Consider the following 27863-nt stretch of genomic DNA (forward strand, 5'->3'; position numbering starts at 1 on the left):
ACAAAGTGTTCAAATGATGGAAACTGTAATACACACACAGTGATGATGTCAAGTTGCAGTTTGTCTACTACAATGTTTCCTCCACTTCTGCCATGAGTTGCACGAGATCAAACAGCCCATAGCCCTTTGGAGTATTCTGGCTAAAGAGAAGTCCATCATTTTGTTTATGCCACGTTTCCGATAAGAACAGTGAATCCAGTTTCCTATCTGAGATGATGTCCGATAAAAGCAGAAACTTGTTGGTTGTTTACTGAATGAGCAGTAAATAACACAGCAATCACTAGGCTCTGGGACATCACAGAAAGCAACTCCGAATGTACAAGCGAAGATAATTACTGAGGACCGCACCAATTTGAGACACTCGTTTAATCTGCCTCATAAGAACACTGATGTTAGAAGAAGGAGAAGAAGAAGAAGAAAAAGAAGAAGAAGAAGAAAGGCTATAACTGTGTCCAAGACTCCGATGTATATACCACCTTGGTCTCAACAGGTTGACAGTGCTGCACAACATTGATTATGCTCATTTACCGATTCACGCATAATACCAACAAAGCACAGGTTATGAAATCAGAAAGAAAGGGAGCTACACCAGGCAGTCCAGGGTAGCAGCTCTCTTCTATCCTGGATCAGGCCATCTAGCAGTAAGGAGGACGAGGGAGATGTATTGCCACCTGATACAGAACCCATCACAGATGAAGAAGATAGTTCACAGTCTAGAGCAGAGTCATGTGCAGGGACAGCTACAGAAACAATTCTCTCTAACACAAGATCAAGATTATGCTGAGTTACAGGCTGGACCCTCTATAGCACATGAAGTGAATGAGCAAGAGCCAGCTGTTAATGAAGGACAGGAAGTAATTGCAAACGTAGCTACTACACAACAAAATGGGTTCAATTGTAATAGCTCACATGCATTTACAATTATAGTTACACAATGAATAATTTGGTAACATACATTCAAACAAATTATGTTTCACACAAGTCAAACTAATTTGTTCTTAATCAGTAGGAAAACTGAATAACTTACACATCTATCTAACTAATAACTAAAGAAGCGCACAATTTGAGTCAATATTAGGTGTTAGTTACTAAGAGGTCACAAATATCACTGTTAAGTCCTTAAATATTTTTTGCTTGAATAAAAATATTTGGCTTCATTTCTTGAGTATTTCTTTAAACATGTATCAACTTAGAAATATACTGTATTAGTTTCTGAACTCAAGCCTGGCACAATAAAAAGTTATCAAAGGTATCAACCTAAGACGTCTAAACTACAATGTGGGTGCATTTTTTGCATTATGTATCCTAGAAATCTAGAATATTTTAACCATTAAACAATATTCTGATGAAAAAGATACATTTTGTTTAGTTATTGCATGCATGTGGAAAGATTGGGTGAGGCGCATTAACTCATATTCAGTATTTCATCAATACAACGAAGATCCGCCTCAGGAAATTGCAGCTCAATATGTTATCAGATTGAAGGCTAATATACGTACAGTAGCCTTATTTGACAGTCAGCATTTGAACTAATGAGACATGGCTATGACATACTCCAATAATATGACGTACTCCAACAGTACACGTAAGTTTAAGTTGCCTTATCCCGTTTGCATCGTTGTTAAAGCTAGCATTAACTTGAAGGTCATTATTGCAGTTTGTAAATTGTTTCTAAAATTTCTTCTGTAGTTGAAAATATATTTGGTTTTGCTAAAAGTAATATCAGGTACTTTGTTTCTCAAATGTAAATGTGGGTTTGTTTATTTATTTATTTATTTTTAAATAAAACGGTTTAAAATAAAAACTTCCTGATCTGCAGTTGCATTTTTTCAGACCCTCACCATACCTGATAAAACCTGTGTTAAACTGCACGAATGAATCAGTTGCATCCAGTTTGTTTGTTTGACAATCTGGTCAAACTCTCCAGAGTGGTGATCTCCAAGAATTTAATTGAGAACTGCTGGTCTAGATTAGATTATCAGAACAGCCAGTATCTCTAGCTACCAATAGAGGACACTACAGCATATTACTGAATTTTTCACAGAAACAACCTTTAACCTGAGGAATATCCTTTGGGCTAAATTGCAATTTACCACAGCAACACAATTTTGACAAACTTACAGATGCAGCCTTGCCGCTCTGTTGAGTATACATTGTGTAGTCATGCACGATAACAAAGGCAATGTTTTTTTTTCTTAAACAGCTGAAGACTACTCTGACTATAATCAAATCCAAAATGGAGACAACTTCCAGCTCTGCAGCAACAACAATGTAATGACCTTTAGCCAAGTCATCCTTCCTTCCCTCTACAGCATTGTCTTCATTGTGGGATTCATTGGAAATGGCCTGGTGCTGTGTGTCCTTGTCAAGTACCACAACAGGTCAAATGTGACAGATGTGTGTCTCTTCAACCTGGCCCTTTCAGACCTCCTCTTCCTGATCTCATTGCCTTTCTGGGCTCACTACGCCGCCATCTCTGAGTGGACTTTCGGGGGCTTCCTGTGTCATGCAGTGACAGCGCTCTACATGCTGGGATTCTATGGAAGTATCTTCTTCATGATCCTCATGACTGTAGACCGCTATGCCGTCATTGTCCATGCCCATAACTCTCTCTTCTCCAAGAACCGATCTGTCAGAGCTGGCATAGTTGTGGCTTTCTTTATGTGGGCACTTAGCTTGGGAGCTTCTCTGCCAACCATCATTTTCTCCAAAGTGAAGAATGAATCAGATGGTAGTACATGCAAGGTGGAATATCCACAAGGGACAGCATGGGAGTCCTTCTCTTACATTGAGCTAAACATCGTCAGCTTGATTTTTCCTCTCTTGGTGATGGTGTTTTGCTACTCGCGTATCATCCCAGTCTTAATGGCCATGAAGTCTCAGAAGAAACACAAAGCTGTCAAGCTCATACTTGTCTTGATCATTATTTTCTTCCTCTTCTGGACGCCCTACAACATCGTCGTCTTCCTGAAGTTCCTGCACAAATTGGGTTACATGTACACCTGTCAGTGGGAACAGGACCTGCACATGGCTATGCAGTGGGTGGAAACCATAGCGTTCAGTCACTGCTGCCTCAACCCCATAATCTACGCCTTTGTGGGGCAGAAATTCAGAAATTTAGTTCTCAAGATTCTGAAAGAGTGGTTTCCTGTTTGCTTTGGTCAGTGCACAACAATTGTCAGTGAGTTCTCAGACAGAAGGAGCTCTATGTACTCACGCTCCTCAGAGATATCCACGACAAAGATTATTTAGTCACAGGCTGCTGATGGCAATGGGGTTTAATCAGAGATAAAGCCAAAACCTGCAGATTGGCTCAGCAATGCACAGCATTACTGGTGCAACGCTTTCGAATTTTCTAAAAGTATGTCATTGCGTTTATTCAATTTAGCTTCTTTTGGGATTCTGTTTTGGTCACATAAAATTGTTTTACTATACCTTTATTGTTAGTTATGCACAGCTTATGCGTATGTTTAGAATTGCAGCTCAATTTAAAACTATTACTGCATGGTTTGCATACAGCATAACAGGTATTACATACAATGTCTTTACTGAGCAGCTGAATTATGTTGAAAATTTAATTAAACATTAAGTGTTTACCCAATGCTCCTATTGTATTAGTAATTTACTAACCCAAGTATCTGTTCTGTTTAATAAATTGACTTGCTTACAGTTCATGTATTCTCACAAGACTTTTAGGAACTTAACCCTTTTAAGAACTTTCAGAAAGCAAGATAAGTCTCTGTGTGGGAGAGTAATGTGAGAAAAGTGGTAGAGAAACGGTGTGCATTTGAGGCAACAACACAAAGGCACTGAATGACTTAAACCTTGGCCAAAACAAAGCTGCCACAGTTGGGTCCATGAGAAATCTCCTCAAGCCTCAAATGCTCAGATATATCCTGTCTCAGTAGAAAGTCCTTGGATAAAAAAAAAAACCATTAGCCAATGTATATGCAACACTGTCCTACTTCTTACAACCAGGTTAATGTCACTCCACATAACAAATAGGTTTGCAACCTTAATACTAATTAAAGTCATCTCACTGAATTTGTTCTGTACCAAATTAGAACAACTCTGGTGTCGCTACTAAAGACCAGTTATGCCAAAGGACTTTCTATCATTTAATTTACATTAATTTAATAACATTTCATAATTCTATATTCAAACTTTTTTTTTTTTACATTTAAAACATTAATCTCATAACATTATTCATGCAATTTAAATTACGATGTAAATGCATTCGTGCCACTAAATGCCACTTCAGATGCAGCTTCTGTGCCACTTCTGCAGTGCAAAGGTGGATTTTGTTGATACTGATTTCATTTGATTGGTAAGAGCCCTATAGTGTCTTATTGTTCTAAATGAGTTTATTGATTAAATGTAAATATTTGGCATGAAAGATGACATCCATTTAATAAGGTTAGAAAAATTGCCCTTTTACATTATAAATGTAAAAAAAATGCCCTTGGAAATAAATTTAAGTGGGAAAACATCACCCCTTAATGGAAAAGTTATTTTTTTCCACTGCAATATAATAATAATAATAATAATAATAATAATAATAATAATAATAATAATAATAATAATAATAATAATAATAATAATGAGAGGTCCCCCTGCCACAGCAGAACGTAGGGCCCTTGCACGGCTGTGTAAGCCTTAGGGAATTGATTTCCTTGAGATACAACACTAAACCAGATACAAAAGTCTTTGTGGATTGGAGAGAATTGAAAATTTGTTGGAAAATGCACAAATTTCAAAACGGCTGACTTCCTGTTGGGCGGATACACTCAAACCAATGTTAAAATTTTCTGAAATGATGACAGTTATGCTCATGCCAAATTTAATAAATGTGAATGCAACTGTGTACTGTCCACAAAGACCTTTGTATCTGGTTTAGTGTTGTGTGTCAAGGAACTCAATTACCTGTCATTCCAGTTTCAAGATATCCACTATTCCTTCTCAATTTATTATCATACATGTCAGGAGGTTAAATGCACCAAATTTCAAGAGAATCCAATTAACTTTGTAGATGCAGTACGAAAGAGTTTGTAAAAATTAGTTGGAAAATGCACAAATTTCAAAATGGCCGACTTCCTGTTGGGCGGAGCTAATACAAGCCAATTAGTAATATGTCCAACATGGTGAGGACAATGTCCCTAAAAAATTTCATGAATATTCAATGAACTTTGTGGCAACTGTAGTGATAAACTAATTCAAAAAGGTTAGGGGGCACTATGGAGTACACTGGCCACACCTAAGTTAAAGGACCAAATAAATGTGTCATTTTGCCATACTTTAATAAGTGTGCCAAATATCCTGAGCTTTTGAGCATTCCAAAGGTGTCAAATGTGCATTTAAAACGCAGGGGGCCCTATGGAGCCGATGAGGCACAACTATGATAAAATGCAACATCACATCAATTAATGTCGTAAGACAAATGCATATATAAAGTTTCATGGATTTTCAGCCATCTTAAGTCTCTGAAAACTCCGCGGGAAACTTTGAAAATCCAACATTTCATCCAACATAGCCGACTTCCTGTTGGGCGGAGTCAGATACAACCATGTGAACTTTGTCTCACTTGATGAAAGCAATGACTATGGTAAACCTCGTGCACATTGGAGCAACTTCATCCCGACCATTGCCTGCATTCAGGGGCGCTATGGAGCTCCTCGACCATGCCCATGCCCTATGCAACTATTACATTTTCACCAGGTTTGACGCCTGTGTCGAATTTCGTTACTTTTCATGTGACGCGAACGCCTTAAAATCACATGAATGCATGAAAAAAACGTATCTAAATAAAATAAATTACTGAGGACTGCACCAGTTTGAGACACTTGTTTAATCTGCCTCATAAGAACACTGATGTTAGAAGAAGAAGAAGAAGAAGAAGAAAGGCTATAACTGTGTCCAAGACTCCGATGTATATACCGCCTTGGTCTCAACAGGTTGACAGTGCTGCACAACATTGATTATGCTCATTTACCGATTCGCGCATAATACCAACAAAGCACAGGTTATGAAATCAGAAAGAAAGGGAACTACACCAGGCAGTCCAGGGTAGCAGCTCTCTTCTATCCTGGATCAGGCCATCTAGCAGTAAGGAGGACGAGGGAGATGTATTGCCACCTGATACAGAACCCATCACAGATGAAGAAGAAAGTTCACAGTCTAGAGCAGAGTCATGTGCAGGGACAGCTACAGAAACAATTCTCTCTAACACAAGATCAAGATTATGCTGAGTTACAGGCTGGATCCTCTATAGCACATGAAGTGAATGAGCAAGAGTCAGCTGTTAATGAAGGACAGGAAGTAATTGCAAACGTAGCTACTACACAACAAAATGGGTTCAATTGTAAAAGCTCACATGCATTTACAATTATAGTTACACAATGAATAATTTGGTAACATACATTCAAACAAATTATGTTTCACACAAGTCAAACTAATTTGTTCTTAATCAGTAGGAAAACTGAATAACTTACACATCTATCTAACTAATAACTAAAGAAGCGCACAATTTGAGTCAATATTAGGTGTTAGTTACTAAGAGGTCACAAATATCACTGTTAAGACCTTAAAAATTTTTTGCTTGAATAAAAATATTTGGCTTCATTTCTTGAGTATTTCTTTAAACATGTATCAACTTAGAAATATACTGTATTAGTTTCTGAACTCAAGCCTGGCACAATAAAAAGTTATCAAAGGTATCAACCTAAGATGTCTAAACTACAATGTTGGTGCATTTTTTGCATTATGTATCCTAGAAATCTAGAATATTTTAACCATTAAACAATATTCTGATGAAAAAGATACATTTTGTTTAGTTATTGCATGCATGTGGAAAGATTGGGTGAGGCGCATTAACTCATATTCAGTATTTCATCAATACAACGAAGATCCGCCTCAGGAAATTGCAGCTCAATATGTTATCAGATTGAAGGCTAATATACGTACAGTAGCCTTATTTGACAGTCAGCATTTGAACTAATGAGACATGGCTATGACATACTCCAATAATATGACGTACTCCAACAGTACACGTAAGTTTAAGTTGCCTTATCCCGTTTGCATCGTTGTTAAAGCTAGCATTAACTTGAAGGTCATTATTGCAGTTTGTAAATTGTTTCTAAAATTTCTTCTGTAGTTGAAAATATATTTGGTTTTGCTAAAAGTAATATCAGGTACTTTGTTTCTCAAATGTAAATGTGGGTTTGTTTATTTATTTATTTATTTTTAATTATAACGGTTTAAAATAAAAACTTCCTGATCTGCAGTTGGATTTTTTCAGACCCTCACCATACCTGATAAAACCTGTGTTAAACTGCACGAATGAATCAGTTGCATCCAGTTTGTTGGTAGATGTTCAAACTCTCCAGAGTGGTGATCTCCAAGGAGATCTGAGAACTGAGAACTGCTGGTCTAGATTAGATTATCAGAACAGCCAGTATCTCTAGCTAGCAATAGAGGACACTACAGCATATTACTGAATTTTTCCCAGAAACAACATTTAACCTGAGGAATATCCTTTGGGCTAAATTGCAATTTACCACAGCAACACAATTTTGACAAACTTACAGATGCAGTTTGCCTCTCTGTTGAGTATACATTGTGTAGTGTTGTATGATAACAAAGGCAATGTTTTTTTTTTAATTAAACAGCTGAAGACTACTCTGAATATAATCTAATCCAAGATTCAGATTCCCGATTCCAGCTCTGCAACAACAACAATGTAATGACCTTTAGCCAAGTCATCCTTCCTTCCCTCTACAGCATTGTCTTCATTGTGGGATTCATTGGAAATGGCCTGGTGCTGTGTGTCCTTGTCAAGTACCACAACAGGTCAAATGTGACAGATGTGTGCCTCTTCAACCTGGCCCTTTCAGACCTCCTCTTCCTAATCTCATTGCCTTTCTGGGCTCACTATGCTGCCATCTCTGAGTGGACTTTTGGGGGCTTCATGTGTCATGCAGTGACAGCGCTCTACATGATGGGATTCTATGGAAGTATCTTCTTCATGATCCTCATGACTGTAGACCGCTATGCCGTCATTGTCCGTGCCCATAACTCTCTCTTCTCCAAGCACCGGTCTGTCAGAGCTGGCATAGCTGTGGCTTTGTTTATGTGGGCACTTAGCTTGGGAGCTTCTCTGCCAACCATCATTTTCTCCAAAGTGAAGAATGAATCAGATGGTAGTACATGCAAGGTGGAATATCCACAAGGGACAGCATGGGAGTCCTTCTCTTACATTAAGCTGAACATCGTCAGCTTGATTTTTCCTCTCTTGGTGATGGTGTTTTGCTACTCGCGTATCATCCCAGTCTTAATGGCCATGAAGTCTCAGAAGAAACACAAAGCTGTCAAGCTCATACTTGTCTTGATCATTATTTTCTTCCTCTTCTGGACGCCCTACAACATCGTCATCTTCCTGAAGTTCCTGCACAAATTGGGCTACATGAACACCTGTCAGTGGGAACAGGACCGGCATATGGCTATGCAGTGGGTGGAAACCATAGCGTTCAGTCACTGCTGCCTCAACCCCATAATCTATGCCTTTGTGGGGCAGAAATTCAGAAATTTAGTTCTCAAGATTCTGAAAGAGTGGTTTCCTGTTTGCTTTGGTCAGTGCACAACAATCGTCAGTGAGTTCTCAGACAGAAGGAGCTCTATTTACTCACGCTCCTCAGAGATATCCACGACAAAGATTATGTAGTCACCGGCTGCTGATGGCAATGGGGTTTAATCAGAGATAAAGCCAAAACCTGCAGATTTGCTCAGCAATGCACAGCATTACTGGTGCAACGCTTTCGAATTTTCTAAAAGTATGTCATTGCGTTTATTCAATTTAGCTTCTTTTGGGATTCTGTTTTGGTCACATAAAATTGTTTTACTATACCTTTATTGTTAGTTATGCACAGCTTATGCGTATGTTTAGAATTGCAGCTCAATTTAAAACTATTACTGCATGGTTTGCTTACAGCATAACAGGTATTACATACAATGTCTTTACTGAGCAGCTGAATTATGTTGAAAATGTAATTAAACATTAAGTGTTTACCCAATGCTCCTATTGTATTAGTAATTTACTAATCCCAGTATCTGTTCTGTTTAATAAATTGACTCGCTTACAGTTCATGTATTCTCACAAGACTTTTAGGAACTTAACCCTTTTAAGAACTTTCAGAAAGCAAGAGAAGTCTCTGTGTGGGAGAGTAATGTGAGAAAAGTGGTAGAGAAACGGTGTGCATTTAAGACAACAACACAAAGGCACTGAATGACTTAAACCTTGGCCAAAACAAAGCTGCCACAGTTGGGTCCATGAGAAAGCTCCTCAAGCCTCAAATGCTCAGATGTTTCCTGTCTCAGTAGAAAGTCCTCGGATTAAAAAAATCCCATTAGCCAATGTATATGCAACACTGTCCTATTTCTTACAACCAGGTTAATGTCACCCTACATAACAAATAGGTTTGCAACCTTAATACTAATTAAAGTCATCTCACTGAATTATTTGTTCTGTACCAAATTAGAACAAACAACTATGGTGTCACATGTTCAGCGACAGCTACAGAAACAATGCTCTCTAACACTTTAGATCACGATGATGGTCAGATAGAGGCAGGATCCTCTACAGCACATGAAGTGTATGAGCAAGAACCAGCTGTTAATGAAGGAGAGGAAGTTATTGCAAACATAGCTACTATGCAATATCCTACAGAGCATTTCACTTCAGGTGCAATGAGAGCTACATTTCAATGTGTTGCTGTGTAGGCATAGCACATCCTGTCAACCAGATATGGTATATCCCAGAAATGCTGAGGGATCGTTCTCTGGAAATATGTGTCTTGAGTACCCTTGGAAAAAAATCAGACAACATTCAGTCACAGAGTTCCACACGACAAGCATGGTGAGACCCCCCCCCCCCCCCCCCCCCCCCAAAAAAAATAAATAAATAAATAAATAAATAAATTATATATATATATATATATATATATATATATATATATATATATATATATATATATATATATATATATATATATAAAATAGAGAAATTGTGACCAGGTTAATATACAGCATGGCAGGGATAAGCATTCCCAGGTGACGATCAGAGCAACACCAGTAACAACCGTAGAAGCTTCCTTGAACTTGTGAGTGTATTTTTTCATATTGTATTTGCGCTGAAGTTGCATATAGAAAATGTTGCCAGATTGAAAGTCACCAAGACAAGGCCCCAGGTGTCAATTCTGTCTAATAGAAGCCAAAATGAAATAATTACATCAGGACGGAGCTACAACGTGAAATAAAAGAGGCTGAAATGTACGCCATCTTTTTGGATGAAACATCTGATGTTTTGCATCAAGAACAAGTGTCAAGTTTCACTGCAAGATCTTTGAAGTGTTCATCGAGGTGTATAATATTGATACAACTACAGGCCAGGACCTGGAAAGTGCTGGAAAACATCTCTCTGACCTTGTCCTGCTTGCCGTAGAGAAAGACATCCAGATAAACCATAGCGAGGTCATCAGTATCTTCCAAGACAAGGCAGTGAGGAGGATTCTCCTGCTCCCTTCACTTCAGTACACCTTCATGCACTTAACCTAATTGTTCCAGCTGAACATAGGCCTACATTGTATTTTCGATGGTAGATTGGTTGGTTTAATATTTTATTTATTCAAAGAACAAGCTTTTTTGTTGTTGTGTCAAGATTTGTTGATTTTGAATGGATATTTCTTTTATAGACTACTAAAGCATGCACATTGTGGCATTGTTTTGTTTTGTTGTTGCCTGTTCTTGTGATAGTCTATATGTAGAAATAATGAATGCTAAAGACCATTGAGAATTGAGAATTTTCTAGAAATCTGTTGAGTATTGAACTTCTGCATGAGTGTATGGGTATTAAAATATATAAATAAATAAATATATAAGCAATTAAAAGATGTTCTACATTATGTAATAGTTTTTTTTTTTGTTTTTTTTTTAAATAAAGAATTAGGAGAGGGGTGCACGACCCTGCCAAAGACTTTTCTAAAGTATTTTTTGTCTGAAATTTCTGCACGCTCCTGGCTTAAACAACATTAATAATCGACACTAGTCTAAATATACCTGACTCATAGAAAGTGTCGAGAAACAATCCATAAAAACACTTTAATGCAAAGGCATCATGGGTAGTCATGGTACAATTAGGCCAAACAACAAACTGAAAGAGTAAACAAGAAATCAGCCATAGGATCAGTGGAGTAACAAGAGTCTTACCCAATCACCCTGTTTGTGGAACTTACGCAGTCACAAAGTTTGGAAATGTTCAGCAATGTTTCATAAAAAAAAAAAAAAATGTTACAGTTTATAACTGATGAGTCAAGAAATGATGAAGAAGAGGTTGCTCTGGGGACCACTAGACTACCTCAGCTGGTGGGTAGCAGTGTTACAATGATGACACAGTAATGATATGAGTAATGATGTATGAAACATGTGTGCAATCCTGGATGACTGTTGTAGGGGAAATTAGTTTATTCATACAAGAAGCACCACTAATTAGTACCAACTCATTAGGCAGGGAACTTAAAAGTGCAGATTTATAAAGGTTCAATAAGTCAAAGTTATTAAAATTTCAGCTCAATTTTCAACTGGGAGACCTAATAATCATTGACTAATAAGAGACCTAATAATCATTGACTTCTTTTTACAGCATTGGTTCTGAATAGTTAATGCAACGTCAAAGAAATCCATCCATCTATCCATCTTCTGTACCGCTTTATCCTTTTCAGGGTCACGGGGAACCTGGAGCCTATCCCAGGGAGCATCAGGTACAAGGCGGGGTACACTCAGGACAGGGTGCCAATCCATTGCAGGGCGCAATCACACACACATTCACACACTACGGACACTTTGGACATGCCAATCAGCCTGCATGTCTTTGGACTGGGGGAGGAAACCGGAGTACCCAGAGGAAACCCTCACAGCACAGGGAGAACATGCAAACTCTGCACACACAGGGTGGGAATCGAACCCCCGAGCCTGGAGGTGTGAGGCGAACGTGCTAACCACTAAGCTACCATGCACCCTCAAAGAAATAATAAGACGATGCAATTAATGCATCAATTAATGCAATTAATACAAGTAATGTAACTGCTTTTTCTATTTGTAAACAGCAAGTCAAAAGGGTGACAGAATATTCAATTCAATTCAATTCAATTTTATTTGTTTTTTACAATAGACATTGTCTGAAAGCAGCTTTACAGAAATATATAAACACATTATACAGATATTAAAGGTGCGAATTTATCCCAACTGAGTGGCGACGGTGGCAAGGAAAAACTCCCTAAGATGTTAAGAGGAAGAAACCTTGAAAGGAACCAGACTCAGAAGGGAACTCATCCTCATCTGAGTAACAACAGATAGTGTGAAAATGTTCATTATGGTTTTATATGAAGTCTGTTTGGGCTTAGAAGCAGCCGTAGTCCCAGTAATCTGGAATTGGAGTAGATGGGAGCTCCATCCAGAGGTACGACATCCGAAACAGATCAGCCAGGTCCGGTGAGCAGAGAGGATCTGGATCTCTAGTATCCACATAAAATCGTATGTGGCTCGACAGAAGGAGAGAGGGAGAGAAAAAAATGATTAGGACTGTGCTTAGCGTAACAGAAAGTCTAGTCAGGGTAGGCTTGAGTAAACAAATACATTTTAAGCCTAGACTTAAACACTGAGACTGTGTCTGAGTCCCGAACACTAATCGGAAGACTGTTCCATAACTATGGGGCTCTATAAGAGAAAGCTCTTCCCCTGCTGTAGCCTTCACTATTCGAGGTACCATCAAATAGCCTGCATCTTTTGATCTAAGTAGGCGTGGCGGATCATATAAAACCAAAAGGTCGCTTAGATACTGTGGTGCGAGACCGTTTAGTGCTTTATAAGTTAATAATAGTATTTTATAATCAATGCAAGATTTCACTGGGAACCAATGCAGTGTGGATAAGATCGGGGTGATGTGGTCGTATCTTCTGGTTCTAGTTAGGACTCTAGCAGCTGCATTCTGGACTAACTGGAGCTTGTTTATCCCCCTACTGGAACATCCAGACAGTAAGGCATTACAGTAGTTTAGTCTAGAGGTGACGAAAGCATGAACTAAAATTTCTGCATCATGTAGTGACATTATATTTCTTATCTTAGAAATATTTCTGAGATGAAAGAAGGCTATCCTAGTAATATTATTTACATGAGCATCAAATGAAAGACTGGAGTCAATAATCACTCCAAGGTCTTTTACTACTGCACATGATGAAACAGAAAGTCCATCCAGAGTAACTATGTGATCAGAAAGCTTACTTCTAGCTACACGTGGTCCTAATACAAGTACTTCTGTCTTATCAGAATTAAGTAAAAGGAAGTTAATAAGCATCCAACTTTTAATGTCCTTTACACATTCCTCAACTTTATTAAGCTGCTATCTGTCCTCTGGCTTCATAAGTGTGTGTGTGTGTGTGTGTGTGTAAGCAGAAGGTGCGAGGAGGAAGGAGTAGGTGTGAATTGTTGCACACTCCACCCTAGAGGTGTAAACAAAAATAAAAAAAGATCACTGACTGAGTGACCGTGCTAGGAAGCAGAAAGGAGATCACATATTATGTTAAGAGAGAGAGAAAGAGAGAAAAAGAGAGAGAGAAAGAGAGAGAGGGGGAGAGGTGAGCTTTAATGAACTTTAAGCAGCAGCTGTTTTCTCTGTGGAAAAAAGGGGAAAAATGAATGAACATGTAATTGTAGAGCAGGATTTGTCTTTACAACCAACAATTGTTGGTTTCCTACTAATAAGAGCTGTGGGCCTTGTCTTTGTGGGTTGATTGCCAGGTGTTTCAAACATAGACCTAGAGGTTCTTTTGGTACTTTACCTGTGTGATGCATCACGTGATGTCCATCTGGTTTACGGTAATAATACAGTCTCAAAGGGAACCCCTATCTGTGGAAGCATGGTACTGACACTGATACTTGGTGGTAAGAAATTGGATTAATTTCTTATTCATTCTGTATTTGAAAAGATCTGGTGCACGCGTAATCCATTTGTCCATTTTTTTTAGCTCACTTTCTGGAGATTACTTTGTACTGCCTTCCCGATCTGCAGTCACCACTCATCAACAGATGGGAGTTTTGTTGGTTCGCCAGATGATGGAAAAAATGGTGGTTGGTATCCAAGGACATGCAGTCCTATGTTCTCCATCCAGTCCACACTTCGTTCGTTCTATTTTTTGATTGGGTTTTCAACTTGATTTGAGTGGCTCCATTTCAGGGTTTTGGACCTTGCTTTGTGTTAAGAGGAGCTGTCATGATCTTCCATTTGTTATACTCTCTCATCGGGATGAGGTTATACACATATGTTAATCTAGCTGGTGAAGATACGAGCAAGACGGATTGCGCTATGGGTAGTGGATAGCAACGTTTTAATGTAATGGCATTTAGAACCCTATCATCACAGAGTTCAGAGACTCTGTCCCGGTTTTATAACAGATTCTGATAGTGTGTCCAGCAAACATTTCTGATCTTTCTGGAATGTAAATAAAAAACCTAAAAAATAATAATAAAGTAAATCGGATAAAATATTATTACATGGCTATTGTTGTCAAATGTAGCCTAAATCAGTGTTTCTTGATTTGGGAAAGATGTTATTGTGAAACATAATTAGCCTTTTGCTAATTGTTGTTATAATTTGTGAATGAAAAATGGCTTTATTTCGAGCAGCCCTGCTTTTCCCCCCCATTGTTTTCCAGTTTCTAGGGCACAGTGGTAGGGTTAACATTTAAAAAAAAAAAAAAAAAATTGCAGATGGAGTAATTACATTGATAATAATATTGGGGACAATACTGTTTAATTTACTGGTAGTATGCTTTTCAGTGAGGTTGGTAATTTAGAGGAAATGCATAGGGGACTCTGAGGTTAAAAACCGTGACTACAGCTTCCTATTGTCTAGAACTAGCACTGTGACCATGTTTAAAAGGTCAAAATAAGAATAATTGCTAAGGCATAAGCTGTCAAAGCATTCTATAGTGGGTGGCCTTTGACTTTTGACCATATCATTTACTGTTCTTTAAGAGTAATGCCGTGGGTGGGGGAGCTCAAGTAAGTTTTGAGTAGAAAGTCTTGCCTAAGAATAAATGAGTCATGAGCCATCTTATCTCTTCTGTTGGAATTTCTGCAGTGCATCCAGACAAGCTAACTTGCAAATGGCAGGAAGTCTCACCTCATCTTCCCCCTGTACATCTGAAAAAAAAAAAAAAAACTCACTCATGCACATACTCATACAGGCCACGTTTTACAGGAAATTTGCTCGAGCTAGGGTTCAAGAAAAACAGCAAGTTGAAATGCCCTTGTCTCACTTGAATGTATGCCTAGGACTCCAAAGAACACCAGAGAGGACAACAGCTTATTTCCATTATGGAGCAAACTGGAACCACAGAAAGGTAACCTGAAATCTAAATCTGTATCTGGTGCCTTAAGCTGTCTGTGTGTCAGTTGTGAAGTGATCATAATACAGGAACTACAGATCAAACCACAGTGATAAAAAAAAATGTCAACGAGTAGCAAGATTGTGGTGGGCTCTTTAAGGGGCCTGTGGTTAAGAGAAGGTGCATATGTTGTGGTTTGAATTGCAAAGCTGAAAGGAGATCATATATTTTTACTTCAAAATATAGCATTTGGTCAAGTCAATTCTGATATTACAATACAGCAGTTTAATAAGGATTCAGGTCAATGTAATATAAATTCAGAAAGAGTGACTGAAGTTCATCCTTCGTACCAAAAGGACAATTTGATCTGATTTAAAAAGAGATTTCAAGAAAGAGACAGTAAAGTGTTCTATCTATTGTATCTATTATTGTAATGTGTATCTATTAATTCATTACATGTTTGAATAAAATGTAATAATATTTAACTAAAAAATGCATAGATATATATACATATTATGTTTATATATATATATATATATATATATATATATATATATATATATATATATATATATATATATATATATACATATTATGTTTATATATATATATATATATATATATATATATATATATATATATATATATATATATATATATATATAAATATAGGCATTTATGAATACATATACAGTATAAGCACACACAAACATATCTATCTATCTATCTATCTATCCACAGCAAAATCACCAGTGTTGATTTAACACCCACAGTGTTGAATTCACACCCTTCAGCGTTTATATTATTCCATTGGACTCATAAACACTATGGGTGTTAATTCAAGACTAGGGATTTTACTCTGTGTGTGTGTGTCATATTATATATATATATATATATATATATATATATATATATATATATATATATATATATATATATATATATATATATATATATGAAATATAAATAAACATTAAATGAAAACTCATTAAATGTAAGTAAAAATTTGCATTGCCAAACCAAAGACAAAATATTAGAGAAAAACGAATCAAATTTGCATTGTAATTTTATTTTACATTCCTGACAGCACAAGTAAAATATTATCATGGAATGTAGTGCTTCAGAAAAGTCATAATATTATTTGTTCCCCCATGGGTTAAATAAAATTTCTGTGTTTTCATAATATGCAAATGAATGTCTCCGTAAAGCACCCCCCCCCCCCCCCCCCCCCCCATCCCCAAGGCTTCGTCCATACAGTTTCACTGAATAATAATGTCAATCTCTGTTCATTTCAGAATGACCACTATGGACACCACTATGAACTTTAATAGCACTGATAATTATTACGATTACATAGAGCCTTGCTCTCATGAGTCTGCGTTGAACCTGACGTTCATGGTTACCATCTTCTACCTGGTATTTGCCCTTGGACTTCTGGGTAATGGTATGATTTTGTGGATGTTGCTGAAGATCATGCGCATAAAAACCATGACAGATGTGTGCCTGCTAAACCTGGCAATTTCTGACCTGATCACCGTGCTCTCACTGCCTTTGTGGGCGATTTACTTCCAGAAGAATTTACTTAATTCTAATTCCATGTGCAAACTCATGGTTGGTACCTATCAACTGGGCTTCTACAGTGGCATACTTTTTGTGATGCTGATGAGCCTTGACCGCTACATGGCCATTGTCCACGCAGTGGCATCTTTAGGAGCACGGACTTTGCGTTACGCCATTACTGCTAGCCTTGTCATCTGGACCATCTCTTTCTCCGCTGCACTCCCAGGGGCCCTTTTCCACAACATGATCAAAGATGTGGATAACAACACACAGTGTGATTGGGATGTCAAAGATGGATCAGTCAGGACGTGGAAGCTGTTCCTTAATTTTAGCCAAAATACAGTAGGGCTCTTTGTCTCACTGCCTGTCACAATCTACTGCTATGTCAGGATCCTCCTAGTGCTAAGGAGAACAAAGAACTCCAAGCGAGGACGAGCCATGAAGTTAATTTTCGCCATTGTTGCCGTCTTCGTGGTCTTCTGGGTACCATACAACATAGCCGTATTTCTGAAGACCCTGCAGGACTTGGAAATTGGTGATACGTGTCAGAGCAATCAACAGGTATCTATTGCCCTGAGTGTGACTGAGACCATTGCATTAACCCACTGTTGTGTAAATCCTGTGATCTATGCTTTTGTTGGAGAAAAATTCAGGAAATGTCTGGCCAGAGAGTTTTCAAAATGGCTACTTTGTGCAAAGTTTTACAAACCAGCATCGACGTATTCGAAAACCTCAGAAAATGAGACATCCAACACACCTGTATAAGAAAACTGTTTTTATAATATCTATGTATATATATGTATGTATTTGTGTAAATGCCAGAGGATATAGAATCAGAGGTGACTTGAATTAAACTGTACATACTTCTTTTATCTACAGTAAATCAGTTAGTATATTAGGGTAGTATTGCCGACTCACAACTCCAGAGTGCCTGGTTCAATCCTGAGCTTTGGCTGCTGTCTGTGTTTTTTGTTCTTTCAATATCTTCCTGAGTTCTTTGTTTTCCGCCAGCCTTCCAAACCCACACTGGTACGTGCCCTGAGCTGGACTGCTGTCCCATTAAGGGTGTATTCCCGCCCTGCTCCCAGCCTTCCCAGAAATCACTCCAGATCCACTGCAAATACAACTAGAATAAAACAGTTACTAAAGAATGTTCCAATGTTTGCAAATATTAGGTCTTACTACATTAGTATTATATTATATTTATTATATTAATAATACCAGAGTCATAGGAATACTAAAACGTGATGGTAATTTTGTTTGATTTAGTTCTTAAGAAGATATAGAAGCTATAAGACCTAAGACCCCTTAGTTTTCCCTAAGACAATTCTTGTGAATTATGAGATAATGATGAATACCCCATACCAAATAGAACATTACAGATATTCTGTCAAAAACAGAATCATCCACTAAATTTAAGTTCTATAAACATAATGTACCACATTGAGGGTTCAAGTTTCAGTGACTCCTTCATTATCTGGTTGAATGATGGTTTATATATTAATTATGTATATGACCAATATTAACTGTCCTGTGCATTATTACAAGCCCTATTAAAAACCTCTTAATTGCCCAGTTCATAGTACATAATTGCATCATTGCAGTCATGTTTTTAAAAAAATTTTTATTCAAATGTGCACAGTTTAACCCCTCCTTAAATCAAGCCACAAAGCCAAATGTTTTGAAAGACTTGCTGTAGCGCACGCAACTGTGAGAGCCGGATTTCCTGCATATGACTCTTTGTTCTTACAAGAAAACCTCGGTAGCATGCGTGTAACAAATGACTGAAGGACGAAGCTTGAAAGTGTCAAACATAACAAGAAGGCGCATGTTGTAATATGCATAAATGTATGTTATGGTCTATTATTATAACAATCAAAGTAATGAAGCTTTGTCAGTTTTGCAAATTGTACACCACTGCAGGGGGGGGGGTTCTTTGATATGTTCTAAGCAGAGCTGGCCTTAGGGTTTGTGAGGCGCTAAGCAAGATCATGACCATGGGCTCTAAACCCACAATTATACAGTCAACCAATTCATAGTACAACATGACCCAGTTTCTTTCTTTGGTTAAAGTGAGCACTCCAAAGAAAGGACATTTTTTGTGTGGCTTTGAGTTGGGGCAGACCTTTGTATAAAAGTGCATATGATTTAATATAACTATCAAGAATGCGAATTCAATTGGGGGAAAAAAAAGTGTGCATTTAGAGCGAAATGAAATAATTAAATAGTCCAATAGATTTAGTAAAACAACAGCATATTGAAAAGGCTCTACGCATGTATGGGAGCTCTTCTTGTGTAACATGGGCTAACTTCTTACTAAAGTTAATCTTTCTTTGACAGGACAATGGTCCAGGAAGCAGGAGTAGGTGGCAGTATATAAATGCAACACTGAAGGGAGAAGCAAGTAAAAAAAAATTAAATCCTGCATCTTGGCTTATCAGGTTTACGACAGCAGTGCAAATGATATCTGGCTATAGTTTTAGGTTTTGATTGAAGGTAAATATAAATTAAATAATGCAATTTGCCCTCACTAGGAGCACATAGAACATTCTGAGTTTGGGTTGTCTCTACAGCTTTAGGTACACTTAGAAATTTCAGAATAGCACCTTTAGAAACAAACCCAGAGCATAAAAAGTATCACATTAGAGATACCACTTGTAAGACATGTGTAAAACATGTTGTCTGTTTTCACATAAACTTGCATACAAGGGTATATTTCTCTATTATTCAATATTAAGATGTAATGTCTTACTCTTCTTGAAAAAGGAACAGCCAAGTTACACTATATGGCCTGACCATCACACCCACATGTGTTTTTTGAACATCTCATACCAGATTTCATGCCACTTTGTGTTTATAATAGCCTCCACTCTTCTGGGAAGGCTTGCCACTAGGTTTTGGAGCATGGCTGTGGGAATTTTAATCATTCAGCCATTAGAGCATTAGTAAGGTCAGGCACTGTTGTTTGGCAAAGTGGCCTGGGTTGCAGTCAGTGTTCCCAATGTTTCTCAAAGGTGTTCAATTGGGTTGAGGTCAGGGATCTCTGCAGGATACTTGAGTTCTTCCACTCCAACCTTTGCAAACCATGTCCTCATGAAGCTTGCTTTGTGTACAGGGGCGTTGCTGGAACAGATGCTGGAACAGATTTGTGTTTTTTAGTTCCAGTGAATGGAAATTTTATATTGTAAAACATACACAGACACCTTATACAACTCGGTGCTTCCAACTTTGAGGCAACAGTTTGGGGAAGGCTCGCATATGGGTGTGATTGTCCACAAACCTTTGGCCATATAGTGTAATTAGCTACTCTGAGTAGATGAAAATGAATTGCTAGACTATAAGCTATGACACAAACCACCACTACCAGCGAACCAAGTCACCTTGGCATAATATCATACATTTTTATCAACTTGGCTAATATGCTAGCTGGCTATGTTTACAGTATTTAAATAATTCTGAACAATGTAGCTAGCTAATACTGGGTGCTGCTAGCTAGCTACCATGAATACTCTAACCAATAAAGCTAATATGACAAATGTTAACTTTGGGAATAACATCTGCTTGAGAAGCTGGGAACTTGATTCTGTCTGGGAACAATGTTGTTATTATAAATGGATAAAATTTACGGTATCATTAAATCTATATTAAGTAAACATTTAAATTGTTTGCAAATTGCTGAGGCGTAAAATGAAAAACGCACTTCAGCACAGGATGCAACTGGAAAATAATCAACTTTGTGCTGGTAACAGTAAGTCAGTCTTACTGTATCACTGCTTCATGACAACACCCTGCTATTGACACACATTTTTTTCCATCACTCTTCATTATATTTCTGGTGTTTCCTTTTTGCTTTTTTTTTTTTTTTAAGCACAAATGCAAAAAAATTGCATCGGAATGAGTGGAATGGAAATTCCCTCAACAGACAATTATGCATGTGTTAAGATGCCAGTACAGAAAGCAGCATTTACCTGCACAAACAACATCTGAACCTACATTTTAAGAAGAAATATAGATGAGAGCTGTAGATTAACAGGCCACTTCCTTGCTGTGAACAGCTTCTGATTTGTATCGGCACAACTATTAGCATCAGAGACCTGCTTTTGGTACGGTTCTGGGAAGTCTTAGGCGGTGTTCTCATTCTGAAGAGAATTTTATCAGCATCACTATCAGTATCCATATGTACAATACATGGGATTTTATAAAATCAAGTGCTTAGATTCATGTAATAACAAGAAAGGCTGCAAATGGGAGCTTCAGATTTCTTCCATTTAAAACAGAGTCAACAGCAGAAACTCTATTTAATAAAACTGATGTTGATCAACGTCATAAGAAAAAGGGTACAAGCCCTATACTCTCACATTCTGAGGAAATGAAAGGAGTTTCTCAGTGTCATTGTGAGTACGGCCTGAAACTTGATTCATACCAAAAAATTTGAAAGAATTCTTATCTTGAAGGAATTGAGTAATACGAGTTGCAAATAATGTGGAGCTAACCTCAAGGCTCACCTTATTTGACCTATTTGCCATTTTCTAGTTTGCAGCTGGTTTTTTTTTTTTTTTTTTACACATTTGGAATGATGAGACTACTTCGGAAATAGAGAAAACACTATGAGGAAATTTTCCAGTACAAGTTCAATAATATATTTTTTTAACTTAAACCCCCGTCTTCCTTTTACATGTTGATGCACTGATTCATTGCTGCACTTTAGAGCCTGTACCTGTTCACACCTCATTTGCATATGATCTACAGTTGCAGTCCCTCACCTCATGTGAATGAGCGAAGTACATTTACTGTATATGTATTGTTTTTTAAACCACGACAGTTATTTATCTTTGAGAGGTTTTTTATTTATTTATTTATTTATATTTCTTCTTCTTATGTCATTTTTATCTTGTTCCAATGCATATAATATACTGCACAATTTCTAAACCCTGGTCTATTTTTAACTATATAAAGTTATTGAGTAATGTGTCTTAAAATAACGTTCAGTAACATTCAGTAGCCATATCTCCCTGCAGTTCTCGCCTGGTGTCCCACTGAAGTTAAGCAGAGTTGAGCCTGGCCAGTACCTGGATGGGAGAACTCCTGGGGAAAACTAAGGTTGCTGCTGGAAGTGCTGGTGCTCCCCCTGTGGTCTGGGTGGGTCCTAATGCCCCAGTTTAGTGACAGGGACACGATGCTGTAGAAACAGCATCGTCTTTCGGATGAGACATTAAACCGAAGTCCTGACTCTCTGGGGTCATTGAAAATCCCAGGACACTTATCGTAAAAGGAGTAGGGTATAACCACTGTTGGCAACCACCGCTGCCACTGTTGGACCCTTGAGCAAGGCCCTTAACCCTCTTTGCTCCAGGGGCGCTGTATCATGGCTGACTCTGCACTTTAACCCAAACTTCCTGACATGCTTGGGTATGCGAAGAAAATAATTTCACTGTGCTGTTATGTATACATGATCAATAACGACTCATTATCCTTATATAGAGGCCATATCACAAGATGCAAACCACTCATCGGCAGAAAGAATCAGAAGGCCACGGGGTATTCCAGAAATATGATTTACCTGGGTAAGTTTACTCAGAGTTAATGGATAACCTCAACTTTCGGTTCCAAAAATGGAGGTAAGTTTCAGGGTATGTAAGTTGCCATAGCAACTTACCCCAAATAGTTGCCAGGGTTAGTTTGTTTCAGAGTGCTGATGAGCATAGCGTGTCCTTTTGAAGAAGATCCAGAGGACGAGGAAACGCTGATTATACGAAATCTTTTTCATACCCAGATGAATATTTGCGGGACTGTTACCGTTTATCACGAGAATCGTTAATGTAACATTTTGAAACCTCACATCGCCAACGTGACACATTGTGGATCAGCGCTTTACACCGAGAACATTTCACCCTTCATTATTTTTTGCCACAGGGAGTTTTCTGTATATAACGTGGGTGATGCAGCGCATGTGGAAAGGACAACAGTGTGTAGAACCGTTCGTGAGTACGTCTTGCACTCAAACGGTTCCTACACAATTTTATGCAGTTTCCTGGCCATAAACCATGTTGAACCATTGATGAAGATGGCAAGAGGAACTGCCAGTGAACCAAAGAGATTGCAGGGTGTTACAAGATGTGATCCGCCCACATAATTTCTAATGAAATGACTAATGCACAAAGTGAATAGTGGGGGTTCATTGTTTCTTTCTTTTCTGTAATTGAAAAAGACATTTGAATTCATTGCTTTACCAATAATTATCAACAATAATTGACATAATAATAATAATAATAATAATAATAATAATAATAATAATAATAATCAGTTGGCAAATACTTTGTCCACCTTTAACCAGTGCTCCAGCAATTCAGTTTCAAGCCTGGCCTTTTTTATGTTCAGCTTTTTTTCCCTCCATTTAAAGCTGTAGAAGCTCTATCTCCATGTCAGTGTTTTTCTAATTTACCTTTGAAGATGGACCTTATACAGCTCCTTTGCAGGAAGCAGGAATGATAATTCAATATAATTGATATTATAAATGTCTGTTTTTTTTGTTTTTTTTTAACACTCCCAAGATTTTGTGTGGAGGTAGATGGACCCTCCTCTGTACAGGAATCCCGAGCCATAATCTTTAAGGGGACAATGAAAAAGTTTTAATAATCCCATAATTTAATAAAAGGATTGTATTATATGTTAAACCACTGAGGGCCTCCCAGCATCTTCATTTTGTACCTCTGTCACAGCAGAGAAGGTTTCTTCATCTTCATCCTACACTGCAAATCAGTAATGATGTTTGGTCTAGCAAACAGAAACAATACCTGAAGACAATAATCACTTTGTGATTATAATCACACAACTGTGGCAGGATGTGCTGTTGCAGGAGGGTCAATTAATACAATGTGTCCATCAGCAACTGTATGAAAATTAATGAAAGTGTGTACATTCTCAAACAAATACAACCAATATACAAAGACATATGGAACATCTAGTAGGGGCATTACAATTAAGATTACCGTACACACCATATGCAGTAAAATAAAATAAATATGCATAATACACAAGTGAAACATTGCCAATAAAGGGTTATTTTAAAATTCCTTTTTTTTTTTAGACCGTGGCAGAGTTTACTGTCATCTTGATTGTTTAAGAATTAAATCACTTAAAGCACTAGAAACTTAAAAAAACAAAAAAACAAAAAATAAACAAACAAAAAAACATGTCTTAAGCACTAATATGCTACACACACATTTTACCAAGCCACTTATATCATGGGAGGTAGCCGACTCTGACGAACTGACCACTGGAACTACCCCTTGATTAAGGGGCAGTGCTACCTCCTCAGCCGGCGTGAGTGAAGGTGTGCTCCTCAGCCGGAGTGAGTGAAGGTGCTGGTGGTCCCCCACCCATTTTACGGTCCTCTTTCTTCTTCCTGGGGCTATATAGAACCTAGAGAAAAGTTATTATAGAAGGTTGGGCCAATTAGTTAGGTCACAATTTAGGAAGTTTATGAAATATGATCTTTTTGGTGTTTCATTTTGACTTGGATCCAAGTTCTTCAGGTCCAGAAGGATTACACCTGAAAATATAAAGTCTATTATATTATTAATAGTATGTGCAATGTTAAGAAATTGATGGAGAGCTAAAATGAAAGGATCTAATTGGATCAAGGTTTAATTTTGTGTCATAATTAAAGGAAACTTTTCAGATATTCTGAGCTTTCAGAGCTTATAAATTCACGCATTTACTCGATCCCCATTTACTCGATTCATCCATTTACTCGATACTTTTTGATCCAAAGGAGCAGTTACTTGTTTGTTTGTTATGAATTACTTATATTCCTCATAAAAATGGCCCCTGGGCTGTGACCTAACAAATGGCACCTCATTTGAACCAATTGGAGCTTCCATGTCCTGTCTATAGGCTTCAAAATCCAATGAGAGTCTGTGCTTCAGCAAGATCCTTCCCCCATTCCTATGTGAATAGCTCGAGCTGTGTAATGGCTGCTGGGGGGATGACTAGACCAGTGAACTGCTGAGAAGAATTATATCTGGCTTCACGGGTGTGTTTCCACACTTCAGCTTAAAAGTCCCTGTATAAAGCTCTGTAACCAATAGCACAAGAGCACGTACAAGTGCACAAAGGCTTTTTAAAATAATATACATATAAATATACATTTTGTAGTTTTCTGGATATGTGATAAAGATAATTATAAGAAAAATCAAGAGTAGCAGCCTTTTATCCTAATTATGCGTACATGGTTACTAAGGGCCCTTTGGAGTCTCCGAAAGGTTTTGCTATAATAACACATGGTCATACCCTTAGAAAAACCCTTAAAATATAAATTTTTATTTTGCATTGTTATCAAATTTGAACTTGGACTAGAAAAGGTTTCATGCTGTGGTCCAATTGTGTTTTCCAGCTAATAGTTCCAAGCTGTAGGCATATGCAGGCCTCTGTATGCAAAAAAAAAAAAATTAATTAATTAATTGATGAATTAAACAAATAAAAAATATCAGTCAAAAAATACCTAATCTTTCGGTGTATTCAAACCTCTATTACTCGATACCAGTAGCACTTACAGTGATTCTGAATTCTCGCAACAAAACCTCAGAGTGTCCCCTTTCAAAGGAGACCAAAAGCATGCATGTACTCCAAATGGTTCAAGAACACCTTTAATTTAACTTTGTGTGTGCTTTGGTTAGGCGTTGTAGGCTAATTTTACTGAAACATCATGGGGCTTAACTGCTACCAAAGCGATGGAAAAACTGTCTGATCCAATAATTTTGCTCACCGACAAATTTGGTGGTCCACCACCAAATAATGTGGTATTGGCCCCACCATTAAGCCCCTAGCTCTAGCCTGGAACACAAATAAATGCCCAGTGTGTGAGGTGGCAAAGGTCAGTCACAGAGGCATCAAAATACTTAAGAGGAAACACATGGTCAGTAATGAAGAGATTATATTGTTGTTGTCACGCTTTGTAGGCGGAGACGGAAGCAAGTGCAGGTAGGCAGATGTATATCAATAATCCAAAAGGGGTAAGGCAAAATCCATGGTCGATCAACAGGCAGGGGTCGGGCGATCAGGCAAACAGACAAAACTAGGAAAGGGAGAAAATTGAGATTGAGAGCAAAAACAATGGTAAAAAGTCACTTTGGCAAAACATGAGAATTCAATACAATTCAATTCAATTTTATTTGTATAGCGCTTTTTACAATAGACATTGTCTCAAAGCAGCTTTACAGAAATATCAACATGGTATACAGATATTAAAGGTGCGAATTTATCCCAACTGAGCAAGCCACTGAGTGGCGACGGTGGCAAGGAAAATCTCCCTAAGATGTTTTAAGAGGAAGAAACCTTGAGAGGAACCCGACTCAGAAGGGAACCCATCCTCATCTGGGTAACAACAGTTAGTGTGAAAAAGTTCATTATGGATTTATATGAAGTCTGTATGGCTTTAGGAGCAGCCGTAGTCCCAGAAGTCTGGAATTAAAGAAGATTTGAGCTCCATCCAGAGGCAGAAAGATCTGTATCTCTAGTATCTCCATAAATTCGTGTGGGGCTCGGCGAAAGGAGAGAGGGAGAAAAAAGATAATTATGACTGCGAAGTAGTAGAACAGAATCTAGTCAGGGTAGGCTTGAGTAAACAAATACGTTTTTAAGCCTAGGCTTAAACACTGAGACTGTGTCTGAGTCCCGAACACTAATAGGAAGACTGTTCCATAACTGTGGGGCTCTATAAGAGAAAGCTCTTCCCCCTGCTGTAGCCTTCACTATTCGAGGTACCGTCAGATATCCTGCATCTTTTGTTCTAAGTAGGCGTGGCGGATCATAGAAAACCAAAAGGTCGCTTAGATATTGTGGCGCAAGACCATTTAGTGCTTTATAGGTTAGCAAAAGTATTTTATAATTAATGCGAGATTTTACTGGGAGCCAATGCAGCATTGATAATATCGGTGTGATATGGTCGTATCTTCTAGTTCTAGTTAGGACTCTAGCAGCTGCATTCTGGACTAACTGGAGCTTATTTATATTCCTACTGGAACATCCAGACAGTATGGCATTACAGTAATCTAATCTAGAGGTGACGAATGCATGAACTAGTATTTCCGCATCATGTAGTGACAATATGTTTCTTATTTTAGAAATATTTCTGAGATGAAAGAAGGCTATCCTAGTAATATTATCTACATGAGCATCAAATGATAGGCTGGAGTCAATAATCACTCCAAGGTTTTTAACTGCTGTACATGATGAAACAGAAAGACCATCCAGAGTAACCATGTGATCAGAAAGAATACTTCTAGCTACACGTGGGCCTAATAAAAGTATTTCTGTTTTATCAGAATTAAGTAGAAGGAAGTTAATTAACATCCAATGTCTAATGTCCTTTACACAATCCTCAACTTTACTAAGCTTCTGTCTGTCCTCTGGCTTTGCTGAAACATACAGCTGTGTATCATCAGCATAACAGTGGAATCTAATTCCATGTTTACGAATAATTTGACCTAGGGGTAACATATATAAAGAAAAGAGCAGTGGGCCTAAAACAGAACCCTGTGGAACTCCAAAGGTAACCTCAGTATGCATGGAGAAATCACCATTTACATCTACGAACTGATAACGATCGGTCAGACAAGACCTGAGCCAGGAGAGGACTGTTCCCTTAATACCAACAACATTTTCTAATCTATCAAGTAGAATAGTGTGATCTATAGTATCAAAAGCTGCACTAAGGTCGAGTAACACAAGCATCGAGACACGACCCTGATCGTAAGTCGGTAGAAGGTCATTTACTACTTTAACTAACGCTGTCTCTGTGCTATGATGAGGTCTAAATCCTGACTGATACAATTCATGAATGTTATTCCTATCTATGTGTGGGAAGTGTAA

The 27863-nt window shown here is 37.8% G+C and overlaps 3 protein-coding genes across 3 annotated transcripts; all 3 read left to right on the plus strand.

Annotated features, from left to right (window-relative positions):
• Nucleotides 1-1539: 1539 nt before the first annotated feature.
• Nucleotides 1540-3540, plus strand: LOC108270504 (C-C chemokine receptor type 5-like). Its single transcript, XM_017477262.3, has 2 exons — nucleotides 1540-1585; nucleotides 2204-3540. The coding sequence occupies exons 1-2, from the start codon at nucleotides 1540-1542 to the stop codon at nucleotides 3250-3252; spliced, it is 1095 nt and encodes a 364-aa protein (XP_017332751.3). The 3' UTR covers nucleotides 3253-3540.
• A 3211-nt stretch (nucleotides 3541-6751) lies between these two features.
• LOC108270521 (C-C chemokine receptor type 5) lies at nucleotides 6752-9913 on the plus strand. Its single transcript, XM_017477315.2, has 2 exons — nucleotides 6752-7046; nucleotides 7665-9913. Exons 1-2 carry the CDS (start codon nucleotides 7001-7003, stop codon nucleotides 8714-8716), a joined length of 1098 nt encoding a protein of 365 aa, XP_017332804.1. The 5' UTR covers nucleotides 6752-7000; the 3' UTR covers nucleotides 8717-9913.
• A 4138-nt stretch (nucleotides 9914-14051) lies between these two features.
• Nucleotides 14052-21473, plus strand: si:cabz01093077.1 (C-C chemokine receptor type 4). Its single transcript, XM_047151664.2, has 2 exons — nucleotides 14052-15446; nucleotides 16727-21473. The coding sequence occupies exons 1-2, from the start codon at nucleotides 15421-15423 to the stop codon at nucleotides 17754-17756; spliced, it is 1056 nt and encodes a 351-aa protein (XP_047007620.1). The 5' UTR covers nucleotides 14052-15420; the 3' UTR covers nucleotides 17757-21473.
• Nucleotides 21474-27863: the final 6390 nt, after the last annotated feature.

The sequence above is a fragment of the Ictalurus punctatus genome, chromosome 1 (assembly GCF_001660625.3).
Source record: "Ictalurus punctatus breed USDA103 chromosome 1, Coco_2.0, whole genome shotgun sequence".
NCBI classification, from domain to species: Eukaryota; Metazoa; Chordata; class Actinopteri; order Siluriformes; family Ictaluridae; genus Ictalurus; species Ictalurus punctatus.

What these genes read in the sequence shown, in the direction of transcription:
- LOC108270504 (XM_017477262.3), top strand. Translation starts at nt 1,540, where the DNA reads ATGGCTATGACATACTCCAATAATATGACGTACTCCAACAGTACAC. An exon ending in GACGTACTCCAACAGTACAC is followed by an intron (nt 1,586 to 2,203) that starts GTAAGTTTAAGT and finishes TTTCTTAAACAG; the next exon opens with CTGAAGACTACTCTGACTAT.
- LOC108270521 (XM_017477315.2), top strand. Translation starts at nt 7,001, where the DNA reads ATGGCTATGACATACTCCAATAATATGACGTACTCCAACAGTACAC. An exon ending in GACGTACTCCAACAGTACAC is followed by an intron (nt 7,047 to 7,664) that starts GTAAGTTTAAGT and finishes TTAATTAAACAG; the next exon opens with CTGAAGACTACTCTGAATAT.
- si:cabz01093077.1 (XM_047151664.2), top strand. Translation starts at nt 15,421, where the DNA reads ATGGAGCAAACTGGAACCACAGAAAG. An exon ending in CAAACTGGAACCACAGAAAG is followed by an intron (nt 15,447 to 16,726) that starts GTAACCTGAAAT and finishes TGTTCATTTCAG; the next exon opens with AATGACCACTATGGACACCA.